This window comes from Jatropha curcas, chromosome 3, assembly GCF_041381405.1.
Source record: "Jatropha curcas cultivar XTBG-Jc1 chromosome 3, XTBG_Jcur_1.0, whole genome shotgun sequence".
In the NCBI taxonomy this organism is placed as follows: domain Eukaryota; kingdom Viridiplantae; phylum Streptophyta; class Magnoliopsida; order Malpighiales; family Euphorbiaceae; genus Jatropha; species Jatropha curcas.
Window position 1 is genome coordinate 31687840 of NC_143153.1, and position 20186 is coordinate 31708025.

At 33.1% G+C, this 20186-nt stretch overlaps 2 protein-coding genes across 3 annotated transcripts; one reads left to right on the forward strand and one right to left on the reverse strand.

Annotated features, from left to right (window-relative positions):
• Window positions 1-808: 808 nt before the first annotated feature.
• LOC105639581 (zinc finger protein GAI-ASSOCIATED FACTOR 1) lies at window positions 809-4282 on the reverse strand. The gene is made up of 4 exons (XM_012223676.3): window positions 3527-4282; window positions 3045-3441; window positions 2702-2958; window positions 809-2231 (listed from the first exon to the last, which is right to left on the reverse strand). Exons 1-4 carry the CDS (start codon window positions 3654-3656, stop codon window positions 1447-1449), a joined length of 1569 nt encoding a protein of 522 aa, XP_012079066.1. The 5' UTR covers window positions 3657-4282; the 3' UTR covers window positions 809-1446.
• Window positions 4283-10484: 6202 nt separating this feature from the next.
• Window positions 10485-20108, forward strand: LOC105639580 (uncharacterized). Of its 2 annotated transcripts, none has more exons than XM_012223675.4 (14): window positions 10485-11078; window positions 11179-11247; window positions 11348-11452; window positions 11963-12031; window positions 12565-12729; window positions 13884-13931; window positions 14381-14487; window positions 14619-14687; window positions 15329-15380; window positions 16560-17182; window positions 18059-18268; window positions 18362-18482; window positions 19409-19526; window positions 19691-20108. In XM_012223675.4, the coding sequence occupies exons 1-13, from the start codon at window positions 10626-10628 to the stop codon at window positions 19478-19480; spliced, it is 2163 nt and encodes a 720-aa protein (XP_012079065.1). In that variant the 5' UTR covers window positions 10485-10625; the 3' UTR covers window positions 19481-19526; window positions 19691-20108. The 2 variants fall into 2 exon arrangements, with proteins under 2 accessions (XP_012079065.1, XP_012079063.1); XM_012223673.4 differs by having other exon boundaries at window positions 19694-20108.
• The last annotated feature ends 78 nt before the right edge of the window (window positions 20109-20186 follow it).

Sequence of the window (20186 nt, forward strand, 5' to 3'; positions counted from 1 at the left end):
TTACTGATAGCATAGCGTGTTGATATAATTAATCGTTTTGTAAGAGTTTTAATTCAACAGGGTATCAATTTTCCTATTATATGAATTATAAATTTTTTAATTCTAGTTTCTAGTCTTTCGAAAGAAAATTTATATCCAATAATTGCATTTAGCAATGAGTTAATCAAGCGTCTATTTTATGAAAAAAATTTCCAAAAACTTGAAGTTCTTCTCTCTTGATACTGAAAAAATAAAATAAACATAGGAGGAGGTGGAGATTCTGCAGAATGGCTAAATGTACACGAAAAGAAATATAATAGATTATTGAATTTGAATCCAAGAATCTTTCCTTGTCTCATGTCGAAATAAAAAAGAAGAAAATGTAAGGAATCTCGATTATTTTCTGGGGAGGAGACACCATAGAATCCGTGTGCGTATGATGTATTGACAATTGAGAAGAAATTTACAAGGTCTTAGTTGCAGAAAGATGTGATCCTGCACTGGTTGATGTCTTTCTTTCAAATGAAAAGGAGCAAAAATTAAAAAATAAAAATCAATCACTTTCTCCCACTTTTTTCAAGTAATAATAACTCTTCAATCATTTGCTGTTAGAACTTTAAGTTGCAGGTTCTTCTTTTTCTCTTTCTTTTCTCTCCCTCATTATCCTTCTATAATATGCAGGGTTAATACATTACTCACTGTTCTGGCACAGATCTTTTATATTTACTAGTCTTCTCCAATCAATTCATATTGTGATATTCATGTCTCCATCATGAACCAATCTCAAAACCCAAAGACAGAAAAATAGATCCTACAAAAATTCCGAATCTTACAATAACTTTAGATTTCATTCATAGAAACAGAATTGCAGAAGCAAAATCTAAATATAAACAATTACAGGATAAACTTAAATACATCTATCAGCAACAAATTGCACGATGCCTAGTCCATGTCTGATTGTCACCTCACAGAAACAAATTTGTACAGTTTATAACTTTATCCTTCCATGAGAAGTCTCCTCCGATGATTTTATCTCAATAACCTTAGAGCAGAAATGGATGACCACATCGATCAGACATGGAATCAACTAGCTGCAAATTTTTTTAAAGCTTAAATGGCCTCAGACTTCAGTTCAAGTATACTGAATAACTTAAGCCCCCAATTCATAAATAAGGATTGAAGGGAGCTTGGGATTTTTTTTTTTTTTTTAACTTTATTTTTTCTTTTTTTGGTGTATCACAACAGGCAGCATCAAGGAGGAAGAACAGCAATTTTAAGAGAGCCAACTGCTCTTGACGACCTGATGCTTACCTCCAGCTCCATTAGGGCAAAATTTTTTATGCAAAGTTCTATCTTTATCCTTGCTGCTGCTTCTAAAACAATTGCCCTAAACCAATTACTCTATACAATGTCCCTCTTAATTCCCCAAGTCAAAATGGGGAAATAGTAGTTCTTTCCTTGACAAGGTCATGAGCTCCTTCCCAGGTCTTTGCCAGAATATTCTCCGCCTCCAAAAGAAGCTGCTGCGGCAGCCACATCCATGCCACTACCAATAGAAGTAATTAGAGCTGACAAACCACTACTAGGGCTTCCACCAGCAGCCATACCCAATCCAAGGAAATCAAGGGTTGTTTGCTTAGGACCAAAAACAGAGGGAGTTCCCATCATCAATTCCTTTAACCCAGAACCTCCATCACAAGGTAAACCAAGTCCCAGCCCTGCAGTGACTGAGGTATTCTCAGGCTCAATTTGCCTATGGCCCCATTGCATATTGTCTTGCTGAGCAGATGATGAAGAAGATACAATTCCAAATCCACGAAGTAATGATGCATTTGTAGCAGCGGCTCCTATTTGGGCTGCTTTTTGTAATAGTGCAGTGGCAGACATTGCTGGTTGAGGTGGAGGCGCATATTGCCTGCGCTCTTGCCCTGCAGTACCAAATATTGATGATCCATGACTGGTGGAGAGACAGAGAGAAATGGGTTCAGTAGATGATGGTGGAGCAAGGTCGGCTGGACGATCAGGGTGAGCCATAGCTCGAATTAGGTCAGTAAATGCAGGAGTTTGAGGAGGCTGTATGCTTCCAGACGCAGTTGATGAAGCAAATAAACTAGCAAAGACACTGCTGCTGGTGCTACCATTGCTGCTTGAGCTGGTGCTGCTGCTAGAGCTACCATTTAATCCTGCAGTAGCCAATGCGGATTGGGGCGCCAGCGCTTCTTCTATAATTGGAGAGGGATTATCTGGCAACTCTGCATTAGTAAAGCAAACGAGGGGAAAGAGAAAAATAAAAAGGGTCACTTAAACATACAGTCATGGAAAGTTGGGCTTTTCTTTATGTAGAACTTTAGACAAAAAAGCAAGATTCAATAATGGTTCCTTTTCTATAGACTAAATCCACTCCTCTTCCTTTTTTAGCTTTTGATTCATTTGTATTCTTTATCAAGATTGTGCTAACTGAATCTCATAGTTTGGAAGAAAGGTTTATTTTCTTGCTTCCTTTAGCTCTACTACAACCAAAACATACTGTGCTATTTATAATAACTTAAGAAAAAACAAAGATCTATAACAGACAAAAACTACTAGACTCCAAGATCTAAAGAAAGAGAGGGACAAAGAACAAAGATTTCTTGATTATTAAGCCAAAAATCACAACCGACAAATATTCAAACTGAAAATTTGGGAACTTTCCAAATTTGGCGCCAAGCGAAATATAATTTACCTGGACTATGATTAGGCGAAATAGAGGAAGATATTACACCAGCTGACTGAGCTGGAGGAGCAGGGGCTGCAGCTACAGGTGCTAGTGGAGGAGGCGGCGGCGGCGGCGGAGATGGGTCAACTTGTACCTTAGGTTCGGATTCTTGATTTGGATTCAGGTTCACGGCAGCCGGATTTGGATTAGGAGTCTGAGTGGCTCTGGCGCTCTCCTCCGCTAAAGCATCACAAAAGGCTCTATGTGTGATGAAGCTATCCCTCCTTCAAAACAATAACAAAAATTTCTTGAAATTTCGATACCCAATTCAAAAAATTGACAATCAAATCCAAAATCAACTAACAAAAACCTTGAAAAAAGAGTTCCACAATCGCATTTATATTCCCTAGTGCCACAAATTTTGGAGTGAGCTTTCCAATCAGACTGAACTGCATATTTCTTCGAACACTTATCGCATTTCCACTTCTTCTCGCCGTGTTTCCTGCAAAAATGCTTCTTTATCCCTGTAAGATCGCCTAAAGCTCTAGATGGATCGTGATGAACACAAGTCGGCTCAGGACAAACATAAACTCTCTTCTTTACTTCCTTACTCGATCTCTGTCTCAACTTCCACGGTAGATTGTGGCCTCGGCGATGAAGCTGCAAATTCTGGTCCCTTTGAAACCCCTTATTGCAAATTTCACACACAAATCGGTTCGTGGCCAAAAGGGTTTTAGGAGACAAAGCAATCACCTCTGCATCCGGATCTGCAATAAAATTTTTAAAATTAAAGCAAGAAAAACAAAACTATGGAAACCTCAATATTTATATCTTCCTGTTCCTTTATATTACCTGGCATTCCAGGAAGATTCCGTTTTTTCTTGCCGGTGGCGGTGGATTTGGGCGGCGGGGGCTGGTTGCCAGAGGAAGAGACGCTAGCTTCACCGGAAGCTGTAGAGGAATTATCTAAATCGACCGGCATGAGTGCAAGAAATCGAAAATGAAATTACTAGATCAGAAGCTAGTGGACAAAATAGATGAAAAAGTTAAAAAAAGAAAAAAAAGAAATCTATGTCAAAAGAAGAAGCTACTGGACAAAAAAAAAAATTTATCTTGGAGAATTTCAATGAAGCTTTTGGAGACAAAGTTCCTCTTTTTTGTTCTAGGGTTTCGTTTAAGAGCTCTCCCTCTCTTAGTCTCTTTCTCTGTCTCAGCTACCGGTCAATATCCTTTTTTATTTTTTTTAACCCACCTACCAGCTCTTATGAGTACCTGACCCAAAAACTCACATTAACCCAATCATTAAACCCAAAGACTGCAAACTCCAGTTCTCAGCTCAGAATCACTATTCAAAACTCAGTAACCGGAAATCTGATCGCCGGTCGATCCAAAGGTCAACTACTGAATAAACAAATGCCCAGAGAATCAAGAACAGTGAAAAAACCCAAAAACCAAATCAGAAATAAGCAGTAGAACTATAAAGACTGCTTAAAAGAAAGAAAAACAGAGTAAGAGAGACAGAGAGACTTCGTGTGAAAGCTTTTTGGAGAGAGAGAAAGGCAAAGTCTTTGGTCTTCGCTCTTACTTTTCAGAGAATATAAAAAAAGAAGATTAAAAAAAAATTAAGATAAGTGGTTTTGGTTAGTATTTCTAATCAAAAGGGTTAAATCTTAATTAAATAGTTTGGCTTCTTGTCCAAGTTTTCAATTACAATCAAGAGGATTTACCGTGCACTTGTCGTTTTCGGACACGGAGTTTCATATAACGACGCTATTTTCTGCATTGTCGTTTAGTGAAGCGTTTGAATTCGTTTTCTTGTTTGTTTGTTTGCTTGCTTAGGACAAGAAGAAAGCTTGTAAGGAGTTGAACTCTAACAACTTGTACAATAGTCCAAATGTCTTATTTATGAGTTACTAGCACGATTTTTTTTTTTTCATTAAATTGAAAGTCAAAGTACTTTTACGTTGATTTTGAGACTTTTTACATGTTTAGCCAGTCTGATTTTGACACGTGTAAGTGATTAGTGAAGTTGAGCATGTATGATTGATGCCTTTGTTACAGTGGTAGTATAAAATTATTATTTCCTCAACCACCAAAATAGAGAACAGTGCCCAAACATGAGGTGTGATATTCATTAGACGTTGGATAAATGAAAAGCCATGTGGCTTTGCTTTTTTAGTTTCTTTTCTTGTTTAGTTCTTAATTCTTAATCTTATGCTTTTGAGGATTAGAGAAAAAGTTACAAAAAAGAAAACATAAGTCTTAGGTTTGGGAAAAAGAAGGTTGTGTCTATCCAAATGATCTCATTCTTATTTTTGGGGCTATTGCCTCTTGAAAGAATCATTAGATGAGTTTGAACAATTTTTATTTTTGAGAAAATTGAACAATCATTTTTCACTTTTTCTAATTTTAATATTTTTTATATAATTTAGAGTTATAAGCAAATCGAGTTCAAAATGAGTTCGAATTCGGCTCAGTTAAAAATAATCAAGTTTGAATTCGGTTATAAAAGTGATTACTTACGATAAATGCTCGAACAAGTATATCTATATAATTATAAATATTCAATTTATCATTTTTATCAAAATTATCCCTATAAATGCATATATTTAACTATGTCATGTGTTTTCTTTATATTTATCCAACATAACACTACCGATCTATTAAGATGCCTCAGCTGCATACATCACTGTACTTCCAGTTGAAACCTATTGTCATAGTAAACGGTTTTTCTAGCCATAACTTTTTCTTGAATTCTCAAAACCTCTATTACTCTATTCCAGTAAGACAGAGGACTCATTACTATCTCAGTTGTGCTGCTGAAAACTACTATTTAAATATTGTATATGTATTTTTCAAATTAGATCAGAGTGATATTCAAAAAATATTTACAATTATATCTAAATTATTGGCTAATTGGTCTTGTGTGTTTAGTAAAAAACACAATTACGTATAGTAATTACATATTTTATTATCATTAGTTATTGATGTCTCAACCATTAAATGTCAATTTAATGATTAATATTTAGTTGTTGGTATGTTGACTATTTACATATGTAAAGAAATGATAATTTTTTAAGGAAAATATTTGTATAAACAATGCTTGGTAAGCCCTAACCTTCTATCATTATAGTTTATAAGTCAAGTACTTATTTACTATATTATCAATTAAATGACTTAGTTTGAATTTTTATTGCTAAAAATTATACAATGCTTTTATTAAATGATTCCACGTGTTAATTTGATGTACAAATGAAATTTATTTTTTAATTGAATAAAAAAAAATGAATTTGGTATAGCTCCAAAAATAAACCATCTAATAGCAATGGCTTTATAAATCTATGTATTCTTAATTGGACCTAACATAAAAATAGTAGATAGATAATAAATTACTTTATAATTAAACAATTAAAATAAATTTAGAGTTGGAAAATACTTATATCCGATTGAATTTTATCTGTAAAATTAGGAATTTAACATCTAAAATTATTATTATTATTATTATTATTAAGATATTTTACTTAAATACTATCTTCAGTGAAGCCATCCTACCTTAAAAAAAAAAAAAAAAAAAAAAAAAAAAAAAGAAAAAGAGTCTGTAAATACTGATGGACCCAAATTAGCAGCTTTCTTTAATCTTTATGGACAAAGTAGATCATCTTCTTATAATAATGTGTTTAAATTATTGTTTAATTTTTCTAATCCTTGATTATTTTTAAGCAAATGACGATACGGCTCTAAGATACAACCAAAAAGCCGGCATGCATTTTTCTGGTGATTCACTTGCATTGACTTGGCATGCCTCTCCTCTTCTTTATTATTATTTTTTTTTTCAAACAATGCATTATATCATATGGGTCCCTCAGTTAATATTTTTATTTTTATTTTTATTTTTATTTTTGCGAGTGTTAAGAACTTTGTCTTCCTTCAGTTTTAGGGAAAAGAAATATGAATTCTGAATCCATGCATAACTTCTATTTTTGAATTTATTTTATCAATTAAGTCAACTTTAATTAATCTGAAATTGTCTAATAATTTTGGAAATATTCAAAGTTTATTTTGACTCTAAATAATAAGAATTTATTTATTTCCAATTGGTGGTCTCATTTTCTATAGGGATGTAGGAATTGAGAGTCTCATATTAGTGTATCAATTTTTATTTTTTTTTATTTGAGTATTTGCTTCAACAAAAAAAAAAATTATAATTAAAGTCGTTGAGGTTAACATTTCTTTTTTTTTTTTTTTTATTCATAACACGCGTGTTCCTAACCCATTAGCCGAAACTTAATCTTGCTCACGCGGCTCCAACCAAATTCACCATAAATGCATATTTAGAGTTGTTTTTTTTCTTAATATGGGATCTCATCTTTTTCTATCATTAATAAAGAATCTCACCATAAAAATGTTTGAATTAATAACTAATATGAATAAGATTTTTTAACATTGACTGTCGTTTTGCCTTTTGAATCATTAATTAGCAGAATGATAGAACACTTTTATATGTATATAGTTATAGCTAAAGAAGGTTGTACGAATAACATTTTGGATATCTATTGTCCTCTACCTCTCATTTATTTTTCCGATTGATCCACCATAAATGGCATGCACTCATAGGTATAGATTTGGCTTTGAGTTGTCAGAAATACCAAATTAACCATTAAAATTAATTAGAATCTCTAGTTATTTGAATTTTAACTTAGAATATCGATAAAATTATTAGGTGAAGTACTGGGTTAATTTCATCTGTCATTTCTCAATTTAATACCGATACATACCATCACGCATACATATTAATTTATTAATAAAAAATAATTCGAACTTCAATATAAGGAACGTGTAAAATGACTTTTTATCGTATTCTATATTAAATTTCGTATAAACACGTTGAAAATAAAAAATTATTCTTTAAGCTATGTCAATCGCATTGTAATTTAGATTATAATGGATTTTATTATTCCTGATGTGATCTTGCTTTATTTTAATGGGTAAATCATAGGGAAAAATTAATAATTTCGCTACACAGTAGAACGTGTGATAATAATTTTGAACAAAACTTATGAATTAAATGGTAAATTATCCATTATACATTATAAATAAATATGGAAATTTCAAAGATTTTTTAATAATTAACTCTTATTGTCTGTACTTAACTATAATTTCTGGTTCTGCCATTTGCTGAAGTACAAGAAAGAAATGGGCAGTACCACCATAAACGGGTCTGGAAAAAGAGTTGAGGCAGCGGGGCCTGCCTCTTTGTTAGGGACCAAGACATGAAATTGCCAATTCCTTCCACAATTACTTACTGGCTAAATAGAAAAATACAAGTCAATGACTTGTCATTCTTTCAGTCCTTTCTCTCCCACTTTAGACGATAAAGAAAAGAGCTGAGGAGAGGTGAATATCTAACCTATGCTGTGCAAGTATCCATCTTTTAACTTTCATCTTCTAAAAGTTGATTCCATCCCTCTTTTCTTGCAAGACATTGACAGGGACAAACAAGCACCGGTATAATATCAATTTGTTTCCCTGACATGTTTGGTAAAATTGATTGTTTTAGTAATTGTCGGCTATTCTAATAGTTATTAGTTGTTTAACTAGCGTTTTATCAAATATTAAAGGGAATAATATTTTATAATTCACTCCCTCGAACTTTAAACAGTAATATAAACGTTACACTATGAAACACTATTAATAATAGAAATGTATTTTAACAATACTACATTAAAAACTGTTACCAAATATGACCTAAAGTATTTGATATGACTGTTAGTTGTGTTAAAAGATTAGAAAACAAAACGTTTACCCTTTAATTAGGGTATCTTGTTCGTATGCTGATATTTATATTTGGTTCGAGTTTCCTTTTCATGTTGAAGTCTTCTTATTTTAGATTCTAATAATAAATAAAAGTTTATTCTTTCAAAAAAACAAAAAACCATTCAATATCTATTATTAAAATTGTAACACAAGGCTTAAATTGAATTACATAATTCAAGTTAGCTAAATATATATATATATATATATATATATATATATATTTATATAATGGTAGAATATCTAAAAATAAAACATTGGATATAAGATAAGCTTTAACTTTACAAGCATCCTTACATAGTCTACAATTTTTCTGTAAAGGCAGGAATTAGAACATGAAACCCCAGATGCCTTTAGAAAAAAAAGTTTTTTGATACGAGTGAAGTGCATGATCTCTGGCAATACTGCTGCTGCAGTATATTTATAGTGGAGCACGTGACAATTGTTCAAAAGGGGGGGCCACGAGATATTGCTAAGCACACAATAGGTCTGATTCTTCTCATCTTTATTAAGTTATAAAGTGTGCGTATAATAATAGATTCGTGGTTGGATCAGAAAAAAAAAAAAAAAATTATAATGCACCTTCAAATGAACTTTATTTATCAAATTTGCTTTTGGTCTGAATTTAAAAAAAAAACATCGTATTATTATCTAAACTATATATACTAAATTAAAGAGTATATTCATTTATCAACAAGAGTTGGTTTGCGTGCTAAGTAAACTCAATTTTCTGTAAATATGAAAATACAAATTTGATTCTTAGGAATCACACTTTACTGAGAGAGTTAAAAATATCTACACTCCACGGTCAGAAGTAGATTATACCTCCTGATTATAAAAAAAAAATTATTATCCTAAAATATAATGAATAATCATTAGGGTTGTCATTGAAGTTTACATTTTACCAAACCTCTAAGGTGCAAAGTGCATTCTAAATTTCGGATTAGTTGACTGTATTTAATGGAGAAAGAAGCTATTAATTAATAAAGCACAATTATTAATAAATATAGTCAAATTTTCTATGATTAAGTGAATGACTTCTTCTGCCACTTGGCCAAAATCCCAATTACCACAAATTTACCAATCTTGTGATGTTTTTCGAGTCAATTAGGGTTTGCTGGACACGACTGGCTTGAAAGTGATCTTCAGTTTAGTATAGAATGTTCATAAGTTGTTCAAATAGAAGGTACAATTAATCATATGTGTCTTTTGTCTTCGTCATCATTATTATCATTATCATGTAAGCATTAGGAAAAATATCTTAATGAAGAGTTATAAGGACCAATTTAATTAGTTGTTTGTGCTAATTATTAAAAAAAAAAAAGATTAGTCAGCCGTGATTGTTGAAATATTTTTAATTGTTGATGATCGATAGTGGTTAATCGATAAATATTTATAAAATTTTAATAATTATTGCTATTAAAATCCATAATGAATATTAAAGACACGGTTGCAGGCCTTTAGCTCGGCAGATGAAGGTTCAAGAACAACCTTTCTTGCATGTTATCATTGCATTATTTAAAGAACTATATATAATATTAGGGTTTATGTGTGATAATATAAACTACTGATTTTATTTATAAATCAAAAGGAAAATGATAGTCCAATAAACTTTTTTTTTTTTTGTGGATTTGAGTAGAAAATGATGGTGTAAACTTATAACATGAAAACTTTTGATACTTTCAGAGAAAGTTATATGTGGAGTTGAGTTGAGTTGAGTCGAGGGACTCGAGTCGAACCAAATCTATAAATTGTAAATTTTTTTAAATTTAAAAGAACAAACACCCTTTTGCTGTAGAGGAAAGTTTTTCTTATCGAATTGTATAATTTATTTTTTCTATCAGGCTAAAAAGTTTTCTTGTCGGGCTTGAGATCAAGTCCAATCTAGTTCGGCCCAAAACCTTAAAGACCTTTAGTTCTAGATCCACACCACAGGCCCATTCTTAACCCAGTTAGTTTCTCTAAATGACACCGCTTGGCCCCCTCATCATCCAACCAAAATGACTCGTGAAATATATATTTTATTTTCTCTTGGCATTGAGCGAAAGCCAACAGCCCCACTAGACCAAGCCTCTTCACTTCAGTCACCGGAGCATCCGTGAGAGTGTGAAACATACGCCACCGCCGGAGATACTGAAGTATGGACCTGGATGACTTCGATGAACTGGGCGGACCGAAACAGGTTCCTTCACGAACATCTAAATTCGCGCCTAAATCCTCCAAATTCAAGCCCCAGCCAAAAGAAAAAGTGAAAACAGAGCCAAGTGCAAAACCAGAACTACAGGAATCGGTTTCGGTACCGAAAGTAGAACCTCAAAAAGCATTCTCTGATAAGAAAAATGAAGGAGAGGAAGAAGTTAAACCTAAAATCGAAACCGCACCTAAGACTGAACCATCGGTCTCCAACAATGGTCATGTGAAAATGGAAATTGATGGTAAGGTGGAGGTCAGGGCGCTGCCGAAGGTGAATGATCCCATGGATGAAGACAAACACGAAGAAGAAGCTGAAGGAGGGGAAGAAGAAGAAGAAGAGGATATGATTGTTCGTGAAATTGATGTCTTCTTTACGCCCTCCATCGATTCTGACACTCAGGTAAAACTTCTGTGTTTCTCTTTCGATATATTCACTGCATTTGTATATGCCATTCTATTTTTTATTTTGTTGTTCTTGTTTCTGGAAAAATTGGGTTCAGTTATATGTTATGCAATATCCTTTGAGGCCGTGCTGGAGACCATACGAATTGGATGAAAAATGCGAGGAGGTAATTATTTTGGTTTAATAGATTTTTTCTTTGTTCTTATCTTTCCAGGAGAAAGAGAGACATAAAGGGTTGTTCTTTTTTAATATATTTTTTTTGGTAGGTTAGAGTGAAACCTCAAAGCACGGAAGTGCAGGTTGATTTGTCTATAGATGAGACTACCAACTGGGATCCTGCTCAAGCCAGTAAACTCAATCTGAAAAAGCAGGTTTGCCTCTAATTTTGCATTTCAAATAAAGGCCCATTTGTTCGGAATTTTTCCTTGTTTTGTAATAGTCAAGGTGAAACCAATGTGGATATAGGGTCTTTATGATCCATGAAGATATATTTATTGTCCAAGTCTAGCCATAGTTGATGCCTAAGTATGTTCTATCACAGTTAAACTTTGTGCCTTGAGATTCTAAGGCTGCAAATATTATTCATTTTTTACTTAGTTGGGTTTCAAATTTTTTTTGTAATCGGGATACATTTTAGGTATAAAATCTAGTAATATCTGTTTTGTTATTCTACTCTACAATCAATGATGATTATTTGTCTGTGGTGGTTGGGTTTCTGTTTCAATCAAATTTAATTAATGTTTCAGTTGATTGATTTTGTGAATTCCTTTGAGGTACTTTATATTCTTGTAACCTGGTTATATATATATAAGACTTGGTATATGTCCATAATGTTATTATTATAATATAATCTAATAATCATATTTCGTGGATTTGCTTAGACTCTGTCATCTTCATTTATGCCATCTTGTACAACTGGCTATGCAGTTGGAGTTCTGATTGGTAACAAGGTATGATTCTTGTTCTGTTGATTTTCTGTTTTAACATACTGTAACGGGTGACAATCAATTTAGGCTAATGACAAAAAAGAAAAATAAAAATCCAACTTCCAATATTGACTAATGCTATTAACATTTAATGAATTCGAAATCAGTTGAATCAAATTCTGAAATTGAATGATGTGGCAACACATTGTGCAATCTTCTCTTCTCTTTAGAGTTACACACACAGATACACATGTATGTTGCACACGTAGGCACATCCTTTAACATTTGTATCTGGTAAGGCCTAAGCTAGCATAGGAAGGGAATTGTTAATGTTACCAATTCCGCCGATATGGCATATGTTTTAATTCAATATTTAAAAAAAAAAAAAAAAGATGTATTAGAGCTTGCGATTAAGTTCGGATTCTGATTCATGCTTTGAATCTTGTTTGAAAAAGAAGTTACCATCATGATTGTGCGGCTTAATGCTGTAAATTATTTCCAACTACTGTTAAAAATATCCCGTTCTAAGAGGCTTTGGGTTATTTATCATCTTGCAGCTACACCTGAATCCAATTCATGCAGTGGTGCAGCTTCGACCATCTTTGGAACATGTTAATTCCAATGACTTGAAAAGGAGGAACATTGCCTCTTTTAACATAGATCCTACTGTTAAGATTGGAGATTCTAGTGAAGGGAAGCCTATTGGTCCATCAAAGAAGCAGGTTCTCTCTATCTTTCTCTAACTTACAACACGCACAAAGCCTCAATCAAATTGCCAAAACCATGATTACATGCTGTAATTTGTTGTATGGCCTCCTGAATGTCACTTCTGGGCCTAATGGATATGAAACTCACTTTCAACACTCTCAAAATCTGCAATCAGCTTCCATATTATGCATATATATATATATATATATATATATATAAAGGAGAATCATGGACTCTGAAGTGACGCTCTCTTTGGAGACTGAAACTCTCTAAAATTTAAGTATTTGGTTTTAACTTAGCTAGGAAAATTTAAAGATTTTGGAGAGAAAATAAGTCTCCCTTACCTCTATCTAATTTATGGCTTTTATGGATCCTCACCTAATATCTCTTTCAAAATTACTCTCTAATTGGCTTTTAAACACAATGGCTCTTGAAGTTCCCTTATAGTTTGAAATTCTCAATTAGTTTAATATTGTTAGGTTAAGAATGTTTGGGATAAAATTATACAAAATTAATTTTGAGATAAAATTTTAATATTAAGTTTGTTCTGTGTTAATATTGCACGTGAAAAAAGATATTAATTATATGGATTTTGGATCAGCAAAGGCAAAAATTGACCAAAATAAAGATTTGCAACTAATGTCATTATATGCATGTGCCAAATTAATTTTGTGATAAAATTTTAAGATTAAGTTTGTTCTATATTAATATTGCAGGTGAAAAAAGGTATTAATTATATGGATTTTGGATCAACAAAGGCAGAAATTGATCAAAAATAAATATTTGCAACTAATGTCCTTTTTGCATGTGCCTTGTTCTAATAAAATGATGACATAGCCATCTTAATTTGAATAAACCTTTTGCCTTTTTATTTTAATTCACCTGTTACTTAAGAATCATGTTTCACTTTAATTAGAAAAAGAATTTTTAGTTCTACATGATAATATTTAAATCATGAAATATTATACAATCGTGTGAAGCACAGAAAACTGCCTAGTTTACATCTGTGCACTTAATCTTGTATGACTTAGGGGGAAAGTGAAGAAGGATATAGTAGCTTCAGACTTTCTAAACATTTTCATAATCTGGATTGATTAAGGTTTAGTTGTGTCTAGTACTTAATAGTTCTGAGTACCTAGGGTTATTTATTTTATGCGTGTTGGTGCAGATCAAGCGGACAGAGGTAGCAAATGATCAAATTTCAGATGCCGAGAAGGTAAAAGAGTTTTACATCTAATTTTTTAATTTATATGTATAAATTAATTTATTTTTGTTGTAGGAATGTTAGTTGTTAACACATTGTTGTTTGTGTTATTTAGCTGTTGTTCCATGGTTCTTTTGGAAGTTTTTCTTCCTGGATAGGGGAGTATTTTTCTTTCTCTTTTATTTTTCTCCCTGAAGTTAACCAGTAAATTGAATTTGTTGAAGAGTTTGTGAAGTTTAATGGATCAGAGTTGTGTTAGGAAATAATGTAGTAATTTTCAGAAGTTGACTTAGGTGAATTATATTTTAGAGCTGTAAGTGATACGTTTCATGATGGGATATTATTACCATTTTAACCAATTTTATGGTTTATTATTTCTTTAGTGCTTTTCACTAAATTATCTGAAAACAGTGAATTGATTGTATTCTGTATTTTCCCTTTCTTTTTCTTTTTCGTTCCAGTCTTGGATTTCGCTCAAGTACCATGGCTCCAAAAGTGATTTCTCTTCTAGTTATCTGCAGAAAATGATGGCTGAAGAAGGTTCTCCCATGGAGTTTACAATGAGCCCGTATGATTTTCTTTATCATTTTTTACCTAAGCAGTAGTTATTCAGCAAAAACATTTTTGAAAGAGTGTTAAGCTTATGCTTACCTTTCTGAAGCATTGAGTACGCTGATTTTTGCATTATGGTACTTGAAGGTACGACTATATGAGTTCATTGTGTCCTGTGGCATCCAACAATGCTAAATCTAAAGGTCCTTCAAGAAGGTTATTCCACTCTTCCAATTACTGGCTATTTTTTTATTTAATTTTACAGGTGTTTTGAATTGCAATTATGTTTTTTCCCTATTGTTCATGCTTAAAAAATGCATAGATGCAAAATACAGCATGAATATGCATCTTTGAAGTCTACCAGATCCACCTTCATTGACAATGTTTTCTTTTGTTTTGGGTTGGGGTGCATGTTGGGGTTAATAATAATATGAAAACTTCCTCCAATGCCAAGAATTATAATTCTGCATTCGTTCCTAGTTCCTACATCCTACTAAATAATAAACATTAAATTAATTGTTCTCAAAATTAATAATAATCGTCCTCAATTGCTTGAGTAACCACAGAATATGATTATCAGTTCCTTCTAATACCAGATTACAATAATTATTATTGTAAATGATATTTTCTATTTTTTATTGCAATTTTGCAAATCAGAAAAATTTTGGCTGCATAGCCCTGTATTTTTTAAGATGTTGAGTTTAATTAAACGAGAATGAAGTAAAAGAGAAATCGGAAAAAATTTGGCAGCATAAACCCAGCTGTGCCTAAGTGAAGGCGCCCATTAATAACTATGTTTTCACATACCTGTTTTGTTTGTCATTTAGGATTTTAAAGATGTGATTTGATGTTTTCAGATTTTTGCTGTCTTTGCCACTAGAAGAACGTATGAAGAAATTGCTTATAGAGGTTTGTGCTTACTCAAGACAATGGATGTGCATCCTTTGTTGATTTTGTAATGATGGTTGTCGAGTTGCATGAATTTCACTTGTCTGAATATTGTGTGTTTGTGTGCACATGTCTTTGTGATGTAGTAGGTTTGACCATAACTAGTTGGACATGTTAGTGACTTAGGATATATCAAGATGTTTGTCTTTCAAAGAGTTGAGCATTTTGTTTGGAGAACAGCAAGTATTGTTAAGAAAGAAAGAAAGGAAGAAATGAATGTAATACTGTTGAGGACAAGAGATCTTCCTATAGCTCAAAAAATGACCAACAAGAAACATAAAACATAAGATAAAAAGTAATGCCTCCAATAGAGTTGGGTAGCATTCAAAGAGACCCCTCCAATAGAGTTGGATAGCATTCAAAGAGACCCCTCCAATTAGAAAAGCCACCTTGTCCCGCAATAATGAAATTGCTTTGATATTTGAAGATATATGCATTACTCCCCACCCAACAACTCCATGTAATTGCGACAAAACCACAATTCCAAAGCATATTGGCACCTTTCCTGCTTCCAATCACTTTCCATTTTAAACCAAAAGCTCTCTCTAATGGTTTTGGGCTTAATCCACTACTCTCCAAAAATGCTAAAGTGAGAGGTGATTCCAGATATATGTGCAAGCCACTTCACAGTGTAAAATAGTGAAACATGAGCCTTGCCATGCTCATAATTCATGCAAACCAATCAAGAGATAAAATATTTAATACAACAAACTTTTTTTTTTAAGGAATAACCTACAACAAAAACATAACCATTAGGTTAGCATATCGTTAAGGAGTTGTGTGTTTATGATTCACGTTTCTGTTTATGTCTAAAGGTTTCCTTCTAGGTCTACAACTGAGAGAATATTTATGCATTCAAAGATCCCAATAGAATTCATTCTATTACATGTCTGAGGACCCCGACTGAGAGATGCTTCTCCGCCATGTTGGCATTCCTTTAAAGTCGTATAAGCGTTTGAGTTTGTCTCTTTCTCACTGTCAGCCATTTGTTTCTAGTATTTTGAAGGAAGAATTTAAAACTTTGATAGGAAAGGCATGTTTTTTTTTTTTTTCTTTTGAGGTGCAGTTTTTGTCATTTTTGAAAGCTGCTACCAATTCTGTTTTGTCCTCTTTGATAACACCCGTGTTCATTTCTAATAGGGGCCTCCAGTTCAAAGGTTTAGTGTTCTTAAGCACTTTGCTCCAGAGGACACTGTTGAAGATGTCTTAACAGTTGTTCAGAAGCATGGACAATTAGTGCAGGGACTTTGGGCTCCAAGGACTGCTTTGCTGTTTCCAGATTCAAAGGAAGTTTACAAACCTCCTGCTAGAGATTATATTCTTCTTTTATTTAGCAAGAGTTTGGTGATCAGCACTTCACAAATTACCAGCTTGCCCGCGAGGCTTAAAGAACCTGTCAGAGCCTTTCTCAATTTGTTTGCTGTTGAAAGGCCTTCCTTCAGGGATTGGAAGTTTAAAGAGTCACCAGATGCAGCATTTATGAAACTCCACCCTGAAGTTGTTAAAAAGCAAGTAGTAATTTGGGAAGGAGTAGAGAAAAAATTGACCGGCTTTCTTTCTTCTTCAAGTAAAGGTGGAAAACAAAATGATAAACGACAGCCCACCTTGGCTCATAATCTTACAAAAGAACTCGATCCTCACAAAATTGCACCCAAAAGTGCAAGTGTAAATAGAGTGCCCATTAGAACAACTATAACATCTGAAAGTCGAGAAGCTTTACTAAAGGTCCTGCCAAAAGTTCTTCAAACTCACAAGGTTTGCAGGTATGCTTTTCATTTTTTAAATTTTGTAATTACTAATTCCATTTTCACACACAGATCCTTATACTCTCGCTCTCTCCAGTCTCCACCATTTCCTCTCTAGACTTCACCACATTAATGAAGATGTGAAACAACCATTATTGTATTGGGTTTCTTTGGTTGAGAGAGAAAAGAAATGGGGAGAAATTGTAGGATTTTCCCTTTGAAGGTGAGAACCGTGGTCCGGAGAGTGAGAAAAGGGGGAAATTATTAAGTGGTGATTTGGATTGATGGAATAAGAAATCCATGGATTTCATAAAAACAATGGGATATAAACCAATGTATTATGGAATTTCACATTCCCTCACTTGTTTAGATATCAAAATCCATGAATTTGGAGAGTATTTTTGAAATCAAATTAAGTATTCTATCATTAGTAAGCAACAATGGAATTGAAAATTCCCACCTTTGAGACAATATTTCTCTCTCCAAAATGGTGGAATTGAGGCATTGATGAAATTTATAAATTTCATGTATTGTGATCTATTTTTTCTCAACCAAACAAAAGAATCTGACAAATTCATGGAATGGTTAAATTCCACCAATTCAGACGACCTCTAAAAAAGCGTTCTTTCTGTTTAAGTATATAATGTTATTTTTCAACTTCAATTTTGATCTTCTCGCTTGGAAACAAGTGCAACTAAGTTTGTAAATTGGGATAAAATTGAAACTTTAGAAGAAAACAAATTGCAAACGTTAAGTTGAGCATTGAGGACATATTAGATCATGAGGCCTTTAAACAAATGTTAACTTGAGCATACTGTTGTCACAAATTGGTGAAAGTTTGTCTTGCAATTTTCTTTGCACTAATTTTGTGGGATGATGACAATTTCGTTGCAGCTTTGAATTGATTCGCCAAGGTTTGCGGGACTTGGCTGTTTCTCAGTCTACTCTTCCAAAGGCAGATCCTAGGATTGCAAAACTTGCAGCAGATGGTGCTGATGCACCTCTAGAGGAGCTTCAAGAAATCATAAGTGAAGTTGCAACCAATATTCATGGTTCTTATGTTCTGAAGTCATCTCCAGATCACCCGCAATATGATGTGTTGAGGTAATCGTAGTCTTCCCAAGCCTTTTCTCAACTATAATACATTAATGTTAATTTCAATTCTCCTTTCTTCTGACTCATGGTCCTACATTTCAGGAAAGTTGTAATTGATCTCCTATTGGCGAGGGGTCCCAATGCAAAGCTTAAGAAGTCTGAAGTCTATGAAGCAGCCAAGCTTGTTTTGAAGAGGGATATTAACACAACTGAATATACCAAGGTCAGTGACACAGAACTGCATTAGCAGAATTGGTAGTCCCCCCTATTTATTTTATTCTTCAACTCTTTGATGTGAAGCAATGGTTTATTTTATATTCTTGGTTAGCTTTAAAGTTTCAACCTTTTAAACCTTGTGATTTGGAAAATCATACGTGCAAACCTCATTAGATAATGCTCAGCCCTAGGTTGAGGGATTTTTATTTTCATTTAGGATATGGCTGAAAAGGGCTTAATTTTGGTTATGAATTCTGGAACTTGAAAAAGATATTCATGGTTCATTGGTTGCAACTCTTATTTATGCATCACGAATCTGGTAACTTCATCCATGTAGGTTACCTGCTTTTATTATTTAATCCTATCTGAAGAATTACTTCCTCCCATGATGATTAGCAAAAAATTCATGAGGCAATTTTCGCTAATATTTTCTCATTCTGGCCTTAAGGATTAAAAAAATGTTATTTTTATGGTTTTATCAGCTGCTTCTGACTTAAGCATCTATAAATGATGGACTAAATGGTATCTGCTATATTGGAATCTGATCAGTTCAAACCCCAGGACAATGAATTTTTTATTTCAGTGACGTCCCTTCTTTCTTCTTCTTTTTTTACCTCTTTTCTGGTAGGGATTTCAGTGACTTCCCTTCTTTCTTCTTCTTTTTTTACCTTTTTTCTGGTAGGGAGTAGATGGGGTTTAATTTTGTCAAAGCATTACAAATTTGTGGAAAGCACTATTGAATTGAATAATGTTGAAACATTGCACCAAGTTAACATAAACTTTGGAAATTTGTATATTTCATTGCTCCACAAAATGTATAAACTAGTTGCAAACATCTCAATATTTAATAAAACAAGATGATTTTATCTCATTATTTCTAATGTGGACTGTAAAAATTTGACTGATTTTTTTTTTTTTTTTTTAAATTTCCAGGTCATGACTGATTTTTGTGAATCCAAAGCTTCTGCATGGGTCTTGAAGAGTGGTGATGGAAAGCCTTCATGATTTTGTATCACACCTTACGTTTAGAGGATGAGGAAATAGTTACAAGGTACAGATGAAATTTTTACTAACTTCATTATGTATAAAATTCTGGATTTGACAGCATATGAAGATCTGATACCATAATCTAACTTTCATTCATATTTTTACCAACATGACGTAACTTGTGATTTCTTTCTCTGAGTTCATAACATAAAGTGCTTTGTTAATTAGCAGGATCGGGCGGCAACAACATTCATCAATTCATACTATTTAGCAGTGTGCGGAAAGACGCTTGTTGGTTGTACATTGGGGAGGTATATTGCTAACTGGCAAGATGTGTTCTAAACCTGATGATGTTAAAAGGAAGCCGCCCTGAGATCCTGACACTCATATGGCTATATCCAAGCAGTTCATAAGTGAGAGTTTCAAACCAATGGATAGTTTACAGTCCGATTTGCCCGTTAAGAGAAAATTTTGTTTCTTTTTTTATTTTTATTTAATTTTTAGAATATGGTACTGTGAGAGTAACATAAAGCTTCTCTATTTTATTTCTTACATTTGACGTCTGTGCATAATTGTCTCTGTTTAACTATTTCAGCCTACACCTTTTACCTTTAAATAGAGATAAAACCTTTTTCTTTTTCTTAAAGCAATAGCAATGAAACTTATGCCTTAATTTTTCAATATGTTTGTGGAGAGCAAAATAATAATTATGCTCATTTAAAAT